The sequence below is a fragment of the Camelina sativa genome, chromosome 19 (genome assembly GCF_000633955.1).
Source record: "Camelina sativa cultivar DH55 chromosome 19, Cs, whole genome shotgun sequence".
Classification (NCBI taxonomy): Eukaryota; Viridiplantae; Streptophyta; class Magnoliopsida; order Brassicales; family Brassicaceae; genus Camelina; species Camelina sativa.
Window position 1 is genome coordinate 13,989,511 of NC_025703.1, and position 16,461 is coordinate 14,005,971.

Consider the following 16,461-nt stretch of genomic DNA (forward strand, 5'->3'; position numbering starts at 1 on the left):
CACGACCCAGATTAGCTACAACACCTGAAACCCTTTCCATCTTCCTGAAAGGATGAGACCATGCTCCAGTGGAGAAGGCTCTAGTAAGCCCATTTGTGATAATGGAAGCATCCAAATAATGCTCAATAGGCTTCAAATCACCATCGCCTGCGAGGTGTTTCTGCATGTTCTTGGTCATGGTTCTTCTAGCATGTGCCAGATGCACCCTTATCTCCCGCTCCAACAGTTCTCCAGCGAGCTCAATTCGCTTGTTCCGGAAACTATCCCTGTTTTCACAGTTTCTTTTCCCCGCATATGCGCTGAGAAGGCACTTCACCATATAGCCCAGGAAACGGGCTTTCTTCTTCAAACCTTGGAGGCATGGAAACAAATACAGGCGGAGGCAGTCATCCACACTTTCAAGAGGAGAGAACTTGGTGCTTTTAATCTGCTGTTCAACATATGCTAGAGCATTGTTCCCACAGCGAAAAGCTTCACAAATTGCATCAGCTTCATGGATAGAAGCTATGAGACTGTTGGTAATGTTTGCATCATCCCCATCGAAAGCAATTAAGTCAATGACTTCTTTGTCTGACGAAACACCCAGCGCAAAGAACATGAGCCAGACTGGAATCTCAGTCGACAAGAAGTACACTGTCAGTACTTTCTCCCTTCTCTTATAGTCTTCTGATTTCAGATTCTCTGCGAGACGCACAATGAATCGATTTCTTTTAGTTTCGGACCTGAAGGAGACTGTCCATGGTGAATTAGAAATCCACAGTCTCTTTGTGCACATCTGTTCCTGAGCTATAAACACCTGCAAAGCATAATATAATCACATTAGGAAGTTGTATAACATCCTGAATATACCTTTTCCAGTATATATTAGGAGAAGGAAAAAAAACTGATGTAACTCACCTTCTCAGCACCCTTTATCACAAAATATCCACCCTGATCAAAGGCACAATCCCCCTTATTGCAGTTTTCCTTTCCTTTCACGCTTGTATTGCAAAGGACAGACTTCACCATGACAGGTATTCTACCAATTAGAATGTCCTGCTTTTTAACATCTAGTATCTTTTTCTCGACATACTCGTCTTGTCCGGTCTTGAATTTGTCACTTTTAACAACACTTTTTGTGAACACCTTGTCAATTCCATTAATAAAGTGAAGAGACAGTTAGACAATAAACAAAGCCGTAATAAGATGAATAAGATACATGGACAGCAACACAGAAACATCATCAAAAGCTTGACAGTACGATTACTTCATCATTCCATCAAATCTAGAAAAGATTACTTCACTTCCAGACAAAGAAGATTGTGGTGGTACCTCAACTTGGACATTTACTTTGATCCTTGCTGAGTAAGTCATGTTCTGAAGCCTGGCATGCCATGGGAGAAACTGAAGCTCCTTGTCATCAGAAAAGAATGTGGGCATCTCGACGGTGACTAGTCCGAATCGAACAGTAGCGTATCTCCAATCATCGGCCTTCTTCTTTGAAATATCAAAAGACGGTTCAACGAGCATCTCACCAAAGGAATCAAACACATTCTGAAGCCCGTGTTTGATGAAGAAGTCGTAGGAGTTGAGCTGATGACTTATAAGTCCATAGTTTTCAAAGAAGGATGTTGCAGCTTTTTTGCAGAAACTCTGGAGAAAACTTTCTCCTAGCTCAGAAAGATTGATCTCCCCAGCAGCCTCGATCTCATCATCAATGTCCATCTCTGGTACCAACGCTTTGAAGAAATGATTACTCTGCATAAATTAAAAACATCATTGCGTTATGAGTAAAATTGTAGAAAGAAAAAGAAAAACTAAGAAATCATCTGTTATACAAGAAACAATGTAGAAACTCAAAATAATAAATGCATAATGTGATTTTTCATAGCATAATTCCATTCTAAGCAGAAGAGCAAACACAAAAACAAGACTACAAAAGAATTAAGTACTTATCATAAGTGAAGCTAATCAAGACACAAGTAAACAACCACAGAACAATCATGAATAACCCCAAATACAAATGGTAAGTGATGAACATCGCCCAAACAGAAGAGAAGTACACAACCCCTAAACCACAGAACAAACAAGGTCAGATTAATCGCAGAACAATGATAGACAATTACATACCAAAAAGGCGAGTTAATTCAGAGGTATATGAGAGTAAAAGAGGAAGAATGAAGAGAAAAGTTTGAACCTTTTACACAAAACAATCGTTTTCGTAGTGTCATAACTCACAACTCGTACAAGCCATATTCATAACAAAATTACATACCAAAAGTGCTTAATCATTAGAGTTATATGAAAGTTAAGGGGAAGAAGAAAATAAAAAGACAAAAGTTTGAACCTCTTACATGCAACAATCGTTTTCATAGTGTCACAACCCCTATACAAGCCCTATAACAACAAACATTCATTAAGAACATACAAAATCAGATTAATCACAAAAGAATCATAGACCATTTACATACCAAAAAGAGCTATATGAGATGAGAGTAAAAGGGGAACGAACAAAAAAAAAAAAAAAAAAGAGAAAGTTTCAAACTTTTACATACAAGAATCGTTTCATTAGTGTTACAACTCACAACCCATACTCAGAACAAAGAGTCAAGCAGATTAGTAAACCAAACCCTGTCGTGCACAGCACAGACACATACGTTAATGCATCTAGAGAAATCAACAGCTATAGTGAAGAAGAGATCAAGAAATTAACACTATCTACAAGCAAAAAAGGAGAGCTTTGTAAACTAAGAACAAAAAAATGCAAAACCGAAAGGCTAAAGCTTTTGAAGAGAAGAAACTGAATCATATATTCTCTGGAATTTCAAGGCTGAAAAGCATAATAAGTACCTTAGATTTCTGAAACTAACACGGTGGAGTAAAACGGCAGTGTCGGAGGAGAGATGAGTAAACGTCGCCGGAACCGGAAAGTCGAAACCCTTGGCTCACCTTTTTCAATGGTTTTCCCAGTCGGAAGAGTGAAGAAGAAATTGGGGACTGTGACTGTCCCTTGTCGAAATAACCGTTATGCCCCTCGCTTTAGTGTGCTTTATTTCTTCAAACATAAAGGGTAATTACGTCAATTTGAAGAATTACTTATGCTTGCATATTGGATATTTGAATACTTGAGTCCTTGAGCTAAGCTAGCTAGCAGTAGCACTAAAAAAGAAGAGTAACGTTTGTTTCTCCGATCATCGGTATGTTCCAACATTTCTATACAACTTTGAATTATTACAAGATGAATACAAAAATTTATACCGGTTAAGAAGACTCAACCAAATAAATCCAATGAAACCAGAGTCGTTACATTTCTGACAATACAAACGAAGGTAGAATAAAAAAGCTTCGAGATGTTACAACAATGAATCAACAACTATGTATACTCTATCGAATGTGCGTTGAGGATTTATTCGGATATGCATTGGTGCGATCTGAACCAATCGTTTGACAATAACTTAACAATTCGTCTCTCAAGCCTATCGTAACCAGAACCAGGCCTTAGAATGCCCGAGTCACCCCAGACGGAACATGAGATGCTGTTCTTACCAGAATCTCCCAAACACCAACCACCAGGCACAACTTCACCATGTTTGCGTCCCAGAAGTTCATGATCGATGCGATCAAGGACAGGGTCATCGAACCTGAATCCTCTTGCAAATGCTGCTCCGGTTTCAACCATTTCTGTGAACTCTTTAGGATCAAGCCGGTGGTATCTTTCCTTAACAGTCTCGTTAGAAGCTACATAAAGTAAGTTGTTGTTGATGATGGTCTTTTTGAAGAGATTTGAGTTGCAGAGAATAGTTGGGAAGTAGTTGGAGAGGGAATCAGGTGTGTTTGACAAGTACATGAGTAGAGTCCGAGGGAAGTTGTCAGTGCCCAAGACACAATGCTCTATAAAATTACGGCTTAACATAGAGAAAGATGGACCTGCCATCATTGCATTTAGTATAATCATTAAAGACATATAACATTATCTCAGAGCCTTATTTTCACCTATGTTAGTTCATTTCACTAATTATAGGTTCCCTAGAGCATACTAAAGAAGTTCTCTACGCAACAGCGTGTTACATGTCAGCTAATATTTGATTAGCATCCATGAGTTCCACGTATCACACTTGGAGGGGAACTGTCAAATGCTAAAAATCAACAAAATTCTCGCAAGGAGAACCATTCCAAGTGATTCCTAGACTTTGGCTTCCCTTTCCTCACAACCTGCTTAAGCAACTAACAACACGTTCTGTAGTCTGTTGTGTTCCAAGCAAGTTTATAGCAATAGATAACAACAATTTTTAGCATCTTCTATCACGTATTTTACCTACAGAATTACGAAAACGAATTACTTCCTACAGAACAGCATGATTAGGGAAAAGGTATCCAGAACATCATGTCGGTCGAATTGATTGCATAACACACACAATATGGTAAGAACAAACAAGATGATTGCTCCACAGAGAAGTGCAAAAAACAGAAGTTAGAGAATAGATGGCACGTAATGCAGCTTGGGAAAGATGAAGATACCTGAGAATAACTTGAAAGCCTTAGGCAATTCCCGTTTCTGTGAAGCGAAAGACATATCAGATTTGTCCACAAGATAGAGCCCTGGATCAACAATAACTGGCTTCAACCTCCTTGACCTACAGGAAACCAATAGAAAATGCTCAAAATTCCCAAACTACATTGAACCTGAGCTCTATGGAATCAAATTAAGCCTACAACACAAAAAGGATGAGTCCAAACAGAATCACAATCTTACTCTTTCCAGCCAATGTAACTAGTGTGGTTCACAAAGTTCAAGTCCTTAGGCAAATGTGACATAATGTGAAGAAGCTCTACACAAAATCAAACTCAGAATCACTTGTAACACAAACATTGAAAAAAAAAAACTCAAAAAGAGAATAAAGAATCCAAACCATCTTGAGTAAGGAGAGGGTAATCATCAACGCTGAGATTAAGAAACCAATCCCAAGCTCCAGACAATCTAAGAAGTATCGAAGCACCATGAAGCGTAGAAGCCATCGGAGACGATCCTCTCTGATACGCGAAATCAGGCTTCCCAATAACATCAACGTTCTTTGCAGCTCGAAAGATCGGTACATCTTGTACATCAACAGCGAGACAGTCTCGTTCGGATTGAGCCGCTAAGCTATCGAGATATAGAAGATACCGATTTCGAGGATGGTAAGTAGCGTAGAGAAGACGAAGGATCCGTCGCGAGTCACCGGAAGATCCAGAGATTAGGTAAGCGATTGATGGAGGAGCTGTATCGGCGGCGATTTTGGATGAGGACGAGGGAAAGAGTCTCGGGTCGGGTCGTAGATCTTCGCGTCGTCCGGTGTAGGAAGAGGAAGAGTGGGAAGAGGAAGAGAGAGAGTGAGGAGGAAACAGAGAGATAGAAACGCGGTGGTGAGGATTATGTAGAGAGTGACTCTCGGTTGCTCCGGTCCGTACTGCATATTTTCTCAAGGCGGCGCGTGTAACACAACGGTCTGTTGGAGAAGAAAGCTAAGTCGAGTATGTAATGGTCACAGACTCACAGTACTACTACACCGCATCCGAAGTCTGAAGATAGTATCTTTTTTAATTTTAATATATAGTTTAGTAATTAAGTAATTATGTAGCTTGCTTAATGGTAACGACGATGTTATTGTGGAAGAGAGAGATTCGTGTGATTAGAGATTATTACAGAAATGGCAACGCGCTAGTCGGGCGGTCGGAATGGACCTAGCGCCTAAGAAGAAAATCGGAGATTAAACGGGGATTAATCGGAGACTAGTTTTAGGATTATTTATTAAATTAGTAATAAAATAAAAATATATAATATTAAATATATGTATAATTCCGTTTATGTTAAAATAAAAATATTAAATAAAATATAAAACTATAGTATTGTTTTTAAAATTATGGTAAACACATAAAACGTAATTTTTAAAGAAAATTTATGATTTTCATAAAAGTTTTGTACATTAGTTATTGTAAAACATCATAAACTCTTAATTTAAATGTCTAAATAACAAAAAAATACTGATTTATATTTGGCTCTAAAAATAATCATTATATACCAAATTATGCGGTTAGTAATCGGATTAGACGGGTTATAATCAAATTAGACATGTATAATTGGATAATTGATACTAGACATGGATTAGTCATTAATCGAAGTGGAGAGTGTGGGCCTAGTGATTTTGCGGGATGTAATCGGTGCTAAGCGGGGATTTTTAAAACAGGATTATATACCGTGAAATAATATGATTTATTACACATTTTATACGGGACAAACTTTTGCAAATGGTACTGTTCAAGTGAGCGGCTTCTTCGCCATTGTAATTTGTAAAGTCAAAATTTACAAATATAAGAAGAGCAATTGCAGCAGCATATTTTCACTGAACTAAGAAGCATCATATAGTCAAAGTATTTAAATTTTGACTATATGAGGCAATAGAAATTAGGATTCATTGTACATCATATAGTGAAAGTATTTTTTATTTTTAGGCTTTTATGCAAACAATTTACTATCCTATTATCTCGAGAAATAAAAAATTAGGATTCATGGAATCAGGAGTGTGTACATAAAAGCCTAAAAGTGTTTTTTTTAAAACAAATTGAAAATGTGTATATATTCTTTTTTTTTGAGAAACATAAATTCTTGTTCATGTAAATTAGTGTATATATTCTTGTTCATGTAAATTAGTGTATATATTTTTGTTCATGTAATTAGTTATAGATTTAAAAGTGAAAGCTCTAACTATAGATTTGACTACTGTTCATGTGAGAGTAGTAAATTGTAACTGCACTTCGTTCAGTATAACACAGAACTAAAAAGCCAATATCATTTGCATAAAAAAAAATATCAATTCATCCAATGTCATTTGCATAAAAAACTTAAAGACATACCAATTCATTTGGACTCGTGATCAATTGACATGCCTCGCCTGTAAATATAAGAATGAACAACCATCGGAGTATATAAAAAGGATAATGATATATATGTTGGTAACCACACTATGCTTCTCTTTAGGTGTTTTCCTCTGTCCCTTCTCTACTTATAAAATTTTCTGTTCACTCTCATGATTCTTGGAAAAAATCAATGTAAGGAATTATAAAAAAAAATAATAATAAAAAAAAAAAATCTTTCACCAAAGCTTTGATTATTTTATTGTCGCCTGAATTAAATTTATATTTTTTTTTGTAGTCACTTATATAACAACATGACACTTTACATCTATATTTTCAAAATAGTTTTTTGTTATTAACAATAAACTACCTTCTCTTTATTTATTTTTGGGGGATTTTTAAAAATACTCATTTTTCTATGTTATTTTTTTAAAATACCTTTTCATGTTGGCCATTTTCAAAAATACCCCTTTTCTATATAAAATCACTAAATTCTAAACTCTAAACTCAAAATACTAAACCCTAAACTCAAAATACTAAACCCTAACCCCTCAAAATTATATCCTAAATATAAAATAGAGAACTCAAACCTGAAAAAAAATTCCAAAAATTAATTTAACTGATTGGAATTGTGTAAAAGAAGGTAAAAATAAAAATATTAAAAAAAAGATGTATTTTTAACAAATTCTCTTTATTTTTTTATAATATACTAGCTATAAATCTTAATATATAATAATTTGGTGGCTACATTTTTATATCAATATTTTTTTTTCCCTTAAAATTTCTGGTTTTATTTCTCATAAAGTGGTACATATCTTAGATAACAGGGTGCCAAATAAACGACAACGACTTCCGGGGTGAACAAGCCCGGTACTAGAAACGAAAAAATACAGGGAGAACAAGAACAGATTTAAGAGGGAGAGAGAGAACGGAACCAAATCAAGAGAAGATCCTGAAGCTTCGGGTAGCGTGATCTCGCCAAGCAGATGTCACGAATCCTCCTGTCGAGCTGGTTGAAAAGGCCTTCTACTGGAGTGCGGGTACCTGTGAAGACACGAGCGTTTCGTTCATGCCAAAGGGTGTAAATGACCGTGTGTGCTACTATAAGCTTCAGAGTAGCCAATTTGTAATCATTTGAGGAATGTTGTAGCCAAAGAAGAAGTCTCTCCCAAGTGTTGAACCCCACGAAAGGAAGATTCATCTTAGAGAAACACCACCTCCAGAGGTCATAAGCGTACGGACAGCGCAAGAAGAGATGATCTCTCGTCTCAAACAAAATATATTTCACATAAGTAGCAGGAGTCATCCTCAATCAAACCCCAGTTCCTGAGTCTAGACAGAGTTAGAAGTCTATCTAGACAACAAAGCCACAAGATGAAAGCGTGCTTAGGGACACAACCTGTAAACCACACTTGCTTGTGCCAATTTACCTCCGGGGATGGAGGTTTGAGTAGATTCCAAGTTTCAGCAAAGCTAAAGCGGTCTTGGGGATCACCGTTAGGCCTAGCCCATAGATAGGTGTCCCTGACGCCATCGCTTAGTTCAATTTCTGCGAGGTGGCTTAGAAGAAGTTCTTCATTCTGATTTCGAGCTCCTCTAAAGATCCACTCGTGTCTTGATCGGGCCTTTGCCACCGTAGAGTCTAAAGGTAGACCAAGTCGAAGATGAGCAGCAGGCCCCAGGAATGTAAACAGATCTCCAAATGGAGTCCATTTGTCAAACCAAAAAGAACAAGACTTCCCATCTCCAATTTTGCATGAGAGGAACGTTTTTGCTGTGTCCCGGAGCTTAAGCAGCTGCTTCCACATAGAAGACCCCTGGTTTGAAGAGGAGAGTTTCCAAAAACACTTTCGTCTCAGCTTATGCTTCCTGCACCAAGCAACCCAAAGTGATCCCGAGACAGAGAACAACTGCCAAATTAGCTTCAGGCCAAAAATCTTGTTCCACACTCTTAAGTCCTTTAGTCCTAGACCTCCTTCTGCTTTTGGGGAACATACTAACCTCCAACTGACTTTTGCTTGTTTGGGGATGTCAGAAGCACCTGACCACAAGAATCTACGGCAAAGCTTCTCAATATCCTTAACACACTTAATCGGGAGGATAAAAGCCGCACACCAATATGCAGTGATATTCTGTATGACAGAAGTTAGCAATTGCAGTCTCCCTGCATAAGATAAATGCTTATTTTGCCAAGATTGCAGCTTCTTTCTTATCCTTTTAACCAAAGGCTCACAGTCTGATCTAGTGAGAGGGTTTGGGAGCAAGGGGAGTCCCAAGTACTTAACCGGAAGGGAACCAATCGAGAAACCGAAGTCCAAATTTGCTCTACGCTGATCCACCAAAGTGGAGCCAGCCAGGAACAGCTCTGTTTTGTTCTTATTCAAGACCAGACCTGAGATTTCAGAGAAGTAATCCAGTAGGTTGACAATTGCCTGCAAGGATGAGTATTCACCATCGTAAAATACCATGACATCATCAGCGAAGATCAAGTGAGTAACATTTGGATTTGTCGTCTTGGGATGGTACCCTATCTGTCCCAATTGAAACCGCAGATCTAAGAGCCGAGAGAAAATATCTATGCCAATAACAAATAGATAAGGAGAGAGGGGGTCTCCCTGCCTTAAGCCTTTCTTTCCTTTGAAGTAACCGCAAAGCTTTCCGTTCACTGAGATTGAAAATCTGGTTGTTTTAATGCATTGACTGATCCAGTGAACAAACCTGGTTGTTTATATATCAATATTTAGTGTAACTAACACTACTTTCAAAATTACCTTCGAATAAAGATTTGAGTCTAGTATAAGAACAAACATAACCATCCTAGAGATTATATGTAAGTATATTGTACCGGAAGAAAAGGCTTTACAATTTCATAAGCATCGTCAAAGAGATGGATATAGAAGTGACCAAGTTTAGTGTATATGTGGTTGTTATTTCGCATATTTGAAACTTCGAGAGCTAATTTGTACACTATGGATATTATGAGGGGTCTTTTTTATAAGATAAAAACACTTTAATTGTAGTCTCGTTTCTTCAAGCAAGAAGAGATCAAATCTTTTTCAGTGTCGTCGTCCTCACAGAACATCACTACTCTCTGTGGTTTTCTCAGTATCAAAGCATCATTCATTTTCCCGAGAAAAGTAATAATGAATTCGAACATTCCCTCACAATCGAAACATCAGAACCAGCTTAATAATATGCAACAATCTTTCTCCAATCTCCAATCCCAATGCTCCAGTTTACTCCACAACGTTTCGCAAAAGCTTAACCCAAATATCTTCTCTGCTCTCAACTCGTTCCGAGATCAAGCTAAGCAAGCTTTAGATTCCGGAATCTCTCGCTTCAATCCCGTTTCTCGCTCTGGTAACGCTCCCCTCTGGGCGAGAATTTCTGAGGGCGACGGCGGCGGTGGTGGGGCGAGGACTCAGGTGACGGCTCCGGTTCGCGGTAGTAGCGGGAAAGGGTTATCAGCTGATGCTATTGAGGAGAGATTAGCGGGAGTTCCTGTTTACGCGTTGAGCAATTCGAATGAGGAGTTTGTTTTGGTTTCGGGTACTTCTACTGGGAAGTCTCTAGGTTTGTTGTTTTGTAAAGAGGAAGATGCGGACACGCTTCTTAGACAGATGAAGAGTATGGATCCTCGTATGAGGACAGAAGGTTCTAAAGTTGTAGCTCTTGCTCTTAGCAAGGTAATTTATTAAAAAATCTTTTCTTTTTGTTTTCATACTTAGTCTCCTCTGACACTTTGATGTGTGGTGTTGTTGAAGGTGTTCCAGTTAAAAGTTAATGGTGTGGCATTTAGGTTGATTCCTGAGTCTACTCAAGTGAAAAATGCTCTCAAGGTTAGTTGGATTTTTCCATAGTCTCTGTATGTATTTATATTTGGATACTTCTAAAGATGCTGTTGAACATGATTGACTGTTATCATTCTTTAATGAGGAGCCTTTGTGTTAATTTCTAATAGTTAAGTCAGTTAGCTAGTGTGGTAATTGATTAGAAGGAAGTTGAGGCAGAAGGAGAGGGGATTCTGGATTCGTCTAAGCGTTTGTTTGGGGTTTAGGGGAGCTTTGGATGCTTTAGAATTCATCTTAGGGTTCTATCATTGGTGCTTTTGATTTGGTTTGTTCTCAGTTGTCTTCTGTACCTTGATTTAGAGAGTGGATAAATAAAGAGAGAGTTGTTTTCTCTTTTATTATCAGACTCTTCCTCTATATCACATAGCGTATGGGTAAATGTAAACCCTACTCCTAGACCATGGAGATGCAAGAGTTAGGACTTCAGGTGACTCTTTGGATTTTTGTGTCATGGCATTGGCATCCCTCTTCTGGCTAGGAAATTCTATGTTGTTTGTTGATATTGATATTGACAACCTTTCCTGCGCCAACAAGTGGTTTTCTTTAGGAGTACACTAGGGTTTCTCTGCAGCATATAGGTCTTATGGATGTGATTCTTCCTAGATGTACCATTGTTTTTCTGAAAACAGACTGTAGCATTTGGTTAGACACAGTGAAAGTAAATTACATGTCTCTTCTATATGTGTATACAGGAAAGGAAAACAGCTGGTATCGATGATGATGACTTCCATGGTGTTCCTGTTTTCCAGGTAATGTGCAAAAAGAACCAATGCTTTTAGTGGTTGTGAACTTTGGGTTAGCATTTTCGTTTTTACTCTTATCTAGTTTGTCTATAATATAGTTTCTGAGACTATTATTCCGGCTGCATTTGCATATCATCTGTGGAAATCGCAAAAATTTGAGATGATTGCTTCCTTCAATGTTGAGACATGTTGTTCTCTTCTAACAATCTGACTTTGTGTTCTCTCAGTCAAAGAGCTTGATTTTACGAAGTGAAAACATGAGTTATCGCCCTGTTTTCTTCAGAAAGGTTAGTTAAACTTAAAATTACAACTTACAAGACCCAGTTCACCTTTGTCCATACACTGGTTATATGGTCCGAAAGATTGAATCTTGGTTGAGTTTTGACAGGAGGATTTGGAAAAATCCCTAGTACGAGCGTCCAGCCAACAGAACCGACTCAACCCTGCTCTGAAACCAGGCGATATTCAGGTTTTCTTGTTATTTAACTTTAAACTCATATATCTTTGTCAATCCATGATTTTCTCATCTCATATTAAAATGCATGAATTTGTATTCCAAAGGTTGCAGTATTCGAAGATATTGTCAAGGAGATGAAGGTAAAAAATCTAAGAGAAAACACCACAGACGTTCAGTAGTAATGCATTTGACTTTAAGAATGATGGGTTTTGCTGAATCTGTTTCCCGGGGGTTTTGTATCGAAATTGCAGGAAAGCACAAGTTCAAGCTGGGACGACATTGTGTTTATACCGCCTGGTTTTGAGGTTTCAACTGAACAAACCCAGGAGTAGAGGAAATCCTTGGAGCGTCAACCCGAACCCAATCCTTCTTCATTTTCACATTCCTATCTCATCACTCAACAACGTGGATGAAGACAGAGAGTTAAGAGATAGGGTTGATGATGTTCCCCTCCATTAACATTCTTCTCAAAATTGTTGCTTCCTCTATGTCGTCCTATGATTTCTAGCCTCCTTATAAGTTTTTTCTAATGACATATTTCGCTTTGAATTCACTCTTATAGTACTAGAACAAAGTAAGAGTAGCAGCTGGTACTAATATTTACTGTCATGTTTACATTTATTTTTAAGACGAAATTTTTAATCCACGGACGACATATTCCTATGAAGTGGACCTGGTTTTTGAGGTTCCAGCTGAGCAAACCCAAGAGGTGAAAAATCCGTGGAGCTTCTTGTTATTACATAATTTGATCTAATTCTATTTATAACATTCAAAACTCTTTTTTGAATGAAAATTAAATTAAATATGCGAAAAAAAAAAATTCATTTTTAAATATGAGAAAAAATGAGAACTCTTGTTGAGATAATCAAAACTCTCTTTTGAAATGAAAGTTAATTTGATTGAAAACAGCTTATTCTACAAACCACATGTTTTCGCTGCAATCATTTTTTTTTAACTTTATTTTGACACATGCAAATAAAATTGAAAATAAACATGTAAACATTTTTTTTTTTTTTTGTGAGATTTAAACATGTAAACATTATCAAGAGGAATTCATCCAAAAATAAACATCAGATTCTTTTTTATTTCGTTGACTTGGCCTCACCACATTTCTTTTCTATTTTTGATTTTAGTTTTTCCCCTAATTTAATTAAAAAACTAAATTAAGTGTGTTTGTGTGTATCATGTATATATATTGAGAAAAACAGCAACAAATATTTGCAAATAATACACACAAGACTGTTTCTCCAAAAAAAAAGGAAAAAAATACACACAAGCCTTCACTATAGTTTTGAATCAATGATGAGATATCTTGTTTCATCTATCCTTTTATGTTTTCTTATGTTCCTCGTTATGAACAATGTTAAAGGTAATATATTATTCTCGACTCTCGTTTAGATTTTAAATACATTTTTTACAAGCTACGAAAACATTAATTAATTAGTTCAATCATACAAGATGGTTTGGAAAAAAAAGCTTCAATCTTTTCGTAATTGTTTAACTAAAACATCTTATTGTTTTTAATTGATTGATAATAGGAATTGAGGCGAAACCAGCATGTCCATATGACTTGAGGAACCCTGGAAAATGTGGGGCTAACAAGATTCAGTTTTGTGTGGATGAGTTTAAAAAGACTAAACATTTTTCTAAGAATATTACTCAGAATATGACCCGTTGCCGGCCGTGTATATCATGAATGGATTGAATTAACTTCGTGAAGTTTCATCTTATAATAAGAAGTATATATAGAACAGAAATATAAATCAATATAGGATTATAAAACTATTGATTATATATTGAAAAGAGTCATACATACTCAACTTATTTATATGATTATTAGAGAGAAATCCACACCATGCGTGGGACGATGATTAAAAATGTAATTGCTAAAAATAATGTAATAATAAGTCTTTAATTAAATTGCATTAAAAACTAATTGAAAAAAAAAAACAAAACAAACCCACAAATTTTTTTTTTTCTAATCCACAAATTTAATGTCACTTACAAAAACTTAGACTTCTATATTAGAATTTTTGGATTAGCATTCATTTCCTCAATATCACTTTGGAATCCATCAAAAGAATACATAGTATTACAAATGTTGTTGATATTTCAGGAGAACCTTATACACATAAATCAAGAGTCAAGAACCTCGTCAAGAATATCATAACATAAATAAGCAAAGACTGCAAAGTAATTTTAAAGATGAAGACGTAGAGATTTTTTAAGAGCTACTCAATGAGTGACATGATTTTGTATATAGGCCTAAAAAAATTGGAAGAGAAAGACCACGATCACAATGCATTCAAGGAAGTCAATAAATAAATTGGCAAGGATCCAAGGCGGCGACAAAGTACATGCATACATCAACATATCCACATGCTGCAGCAAGACATCTTGGACCTCTGGTCTCATATGTTCATTGTCAACCAGTTGACAATGTTTATAAATGTATTTCAATAATTATTGTCAACCAAGTGTTGCCTTTTTTGGGACAAGAATTGAAATACCATTTTTTTTTTTGAAAAAAAATCTGAAATACGTTGACATGTTCAATAAGAAATTTCTAAGTACCAGCCGGTAGCCGCAAGTAATTACTGGTTTTTTCTACCAACATTTTTTTTTACAAATATTTTTATTAAAATTTAATATAAAAAACTATTTTTAGTGTGTATCAAGTATATATAACTATGAGTTTCAAATAAAAAGAAAATTACTTATTTCATCTAAAAAATACTAAACTTTATGCATTAAAAAAAAAGGAACTTTTGATTAAATTTTGGAGTCATGAGGTGTGTTACTTCGTTCGTAGTTTTGCGTATTCACATGATCCTTGTTTTGAACAATGTTAAAGGTTAACTATTAAAAAAAAAATAGTCTTGGTTGCTTGAAAAATGAAAACAGTAGAAGTGGAAGCACAAGCACCGTCTTGGTTTTCAAGTGCCTTCTCAGGTTTTTGGGTTTCAAAATTCTCGTCTTGTTCAACGTGTGACCATCCTTTCTAAGGATCTTTGGCGCATGTACGGAATCTAAACACCGCGTTTATTCTTTTGCAACGTCAACGGTAATGGTTATTAAAGTGGCTGATTACGTGATAGTGGTTGGTCATCCTTCACTTCGAGTGGTCTTACTTTGTGGGGCAACTCTTTATCCTCAGAACTTGTTGTCCTTTTTTTTTATCTTGTCACCTTTATGGTTCCAAGTCAAGCTTTAAAGCTTGTTTGATGTATGTCTTAAGTTTATTGTTTGTAGTTTATTTTATCCTCCTGTGTAAGTGTATCGGTGTATTTGGCTCCTCTTCAAAGAAATTTTGAAAACCTTTAACCTAATATAATGGAGTGTTTGATGGAAAAAAAAAAGCACCGGTTCCTCTATGTAAATTAACCGGTTATGAAACTCTAGGAAAATGTCCCACTGACGGAAACACATTTTGTCACCGCGAAATTGATCAACGTAATGTAAAATGTAAGCGTTGTGACTGTCAAAACACCATATGGCGAAAGAAAGAACACCATCGCTGCACATGTTATATGAAGAGATTCCTTGCAATCATTAGGTAAAAACCAAAATATTTTTGCCAAAAGTAAGAGATAAGGGACGTACGACCGGACTTGATTTATGTGAGTCTCTTTGGAATTGATTTTCTTTTCATAAGACACACTAGGCACGAATTGAATTACTTTTTTATTCTAATCAAATTTATAAAAAAAAAAAAAAGAAAATGAGAATGTTTTTGTATCGATCATCTCTTATTCACTCTTTATTAAAATTATATGATCAATTATTTCATAAAACTCTTGTGATTGTTGAAAATGGTCTCTCACTTGATTATTGTATAGTTTATAGATATACCATTTAGTTATTGAAAATGGTCTTGTAAACACCTTAATAAGAGACCTGGGTCTGGGGTAAGTAATATGCATATCAATGATCGAGAATAATGCGCTTTCGAGAACAGCTAAAAACAAGCGAGGGACCTCTATCTAAGGATAAATGATGAACTTTATAAAACTCTGTTTCTTTCTTATAATCTCAAGATGTTTTTACAATATTGAGTCATATTGTCTTATATAGAATCTCTAGAGAATAATCTAGAATTAGGTGACTCATCACTCTTGATAACAGCTGTAAATAGCTTAGTCTTCATCCTTATCTTGTAGAATTTCAAATTGGTTATAGAGGAGAGGTTTTGCAGAAGGTACAGTCAACTTTGTCTTGACTTGGTTTGCAAACTGGGTCTTTGTCTTGTTGGGTTGTTTTCTGGCCCACTTTGCTTATCTCTCTTATATTCCTCCTCAAACTTGTGGTGGGCGAAACATCAACACCAAGTTTGCGTCGAAGATCCTCAAACTCTCTCCTTGGTAATGACTTTGTGAATATGTCAGCCAGTTGAAGTTGAGCTGGAACGTGTATAGTCTCAATGTGTCCAAGTGCGACATGTTCCCTGATGTAGTGGAAGTCAGTGTCAAAGTGTTTGGAGCGTTTGTATAATGCTGGATTGGCACTTAAGTAAACAGCAGAGAGGTTATCACACTGCATC

The 16,461-nt window shown here is 36.3% G+C and overlaps 1 protein-coding gene and 2 pseudogenes across 2 annotated transcripts; 1 reads left to right on the forward strand and 2 right to left on the reverse strand.

Moving 5' to 3' along the window:
- LOC104766291 overlaps positions 1 to 2,964 on the reverse strand; it is a 13,290-nt pseudogene extending 10,326 nt beyond the window's left edge.
- On the reverse strand, positions 3,211 to 5,537 carry LOC104766292 (annotated as a pseudogene).
- LOC104766293 (protein TIC 22-like, chloroplastic) lies at positions 9,896 to 12,567 on the forward strand. 2 transcript variants are annotated; one of them, XM_010490147.2, is made up of 7 exons: positions 9,896 to 10,556; positions 10,644 to 10,709; positions 11,414 to 11,470; positions 11,692 to 11,751; positions 11,853 to 11,933; positions 12,026 to 12,061; positions 12,173 to 12,567. In XM_010490147.2, the coding sequence occupies exons 1-7, from the start codon at positions 10,014 to 10,016 to the stop codon at positions 12,251 to 12,253; spliced, it is 924 nt and encodes a 307-aa protein (XP_010488449.1). In that variant the 5' UTR covers positions 9,896 to 10,013; the 3' UTR covers positions 12,254 to 12,567. The 2 variants fall into 2 exon arrangements, with proteins under 2 accessions (XP_010488449.1, XP_010488448.1); XM_010490146.2 differs by having other exon boundaries at positions 9,897 to 10,556; positions 10,635 to 10,709.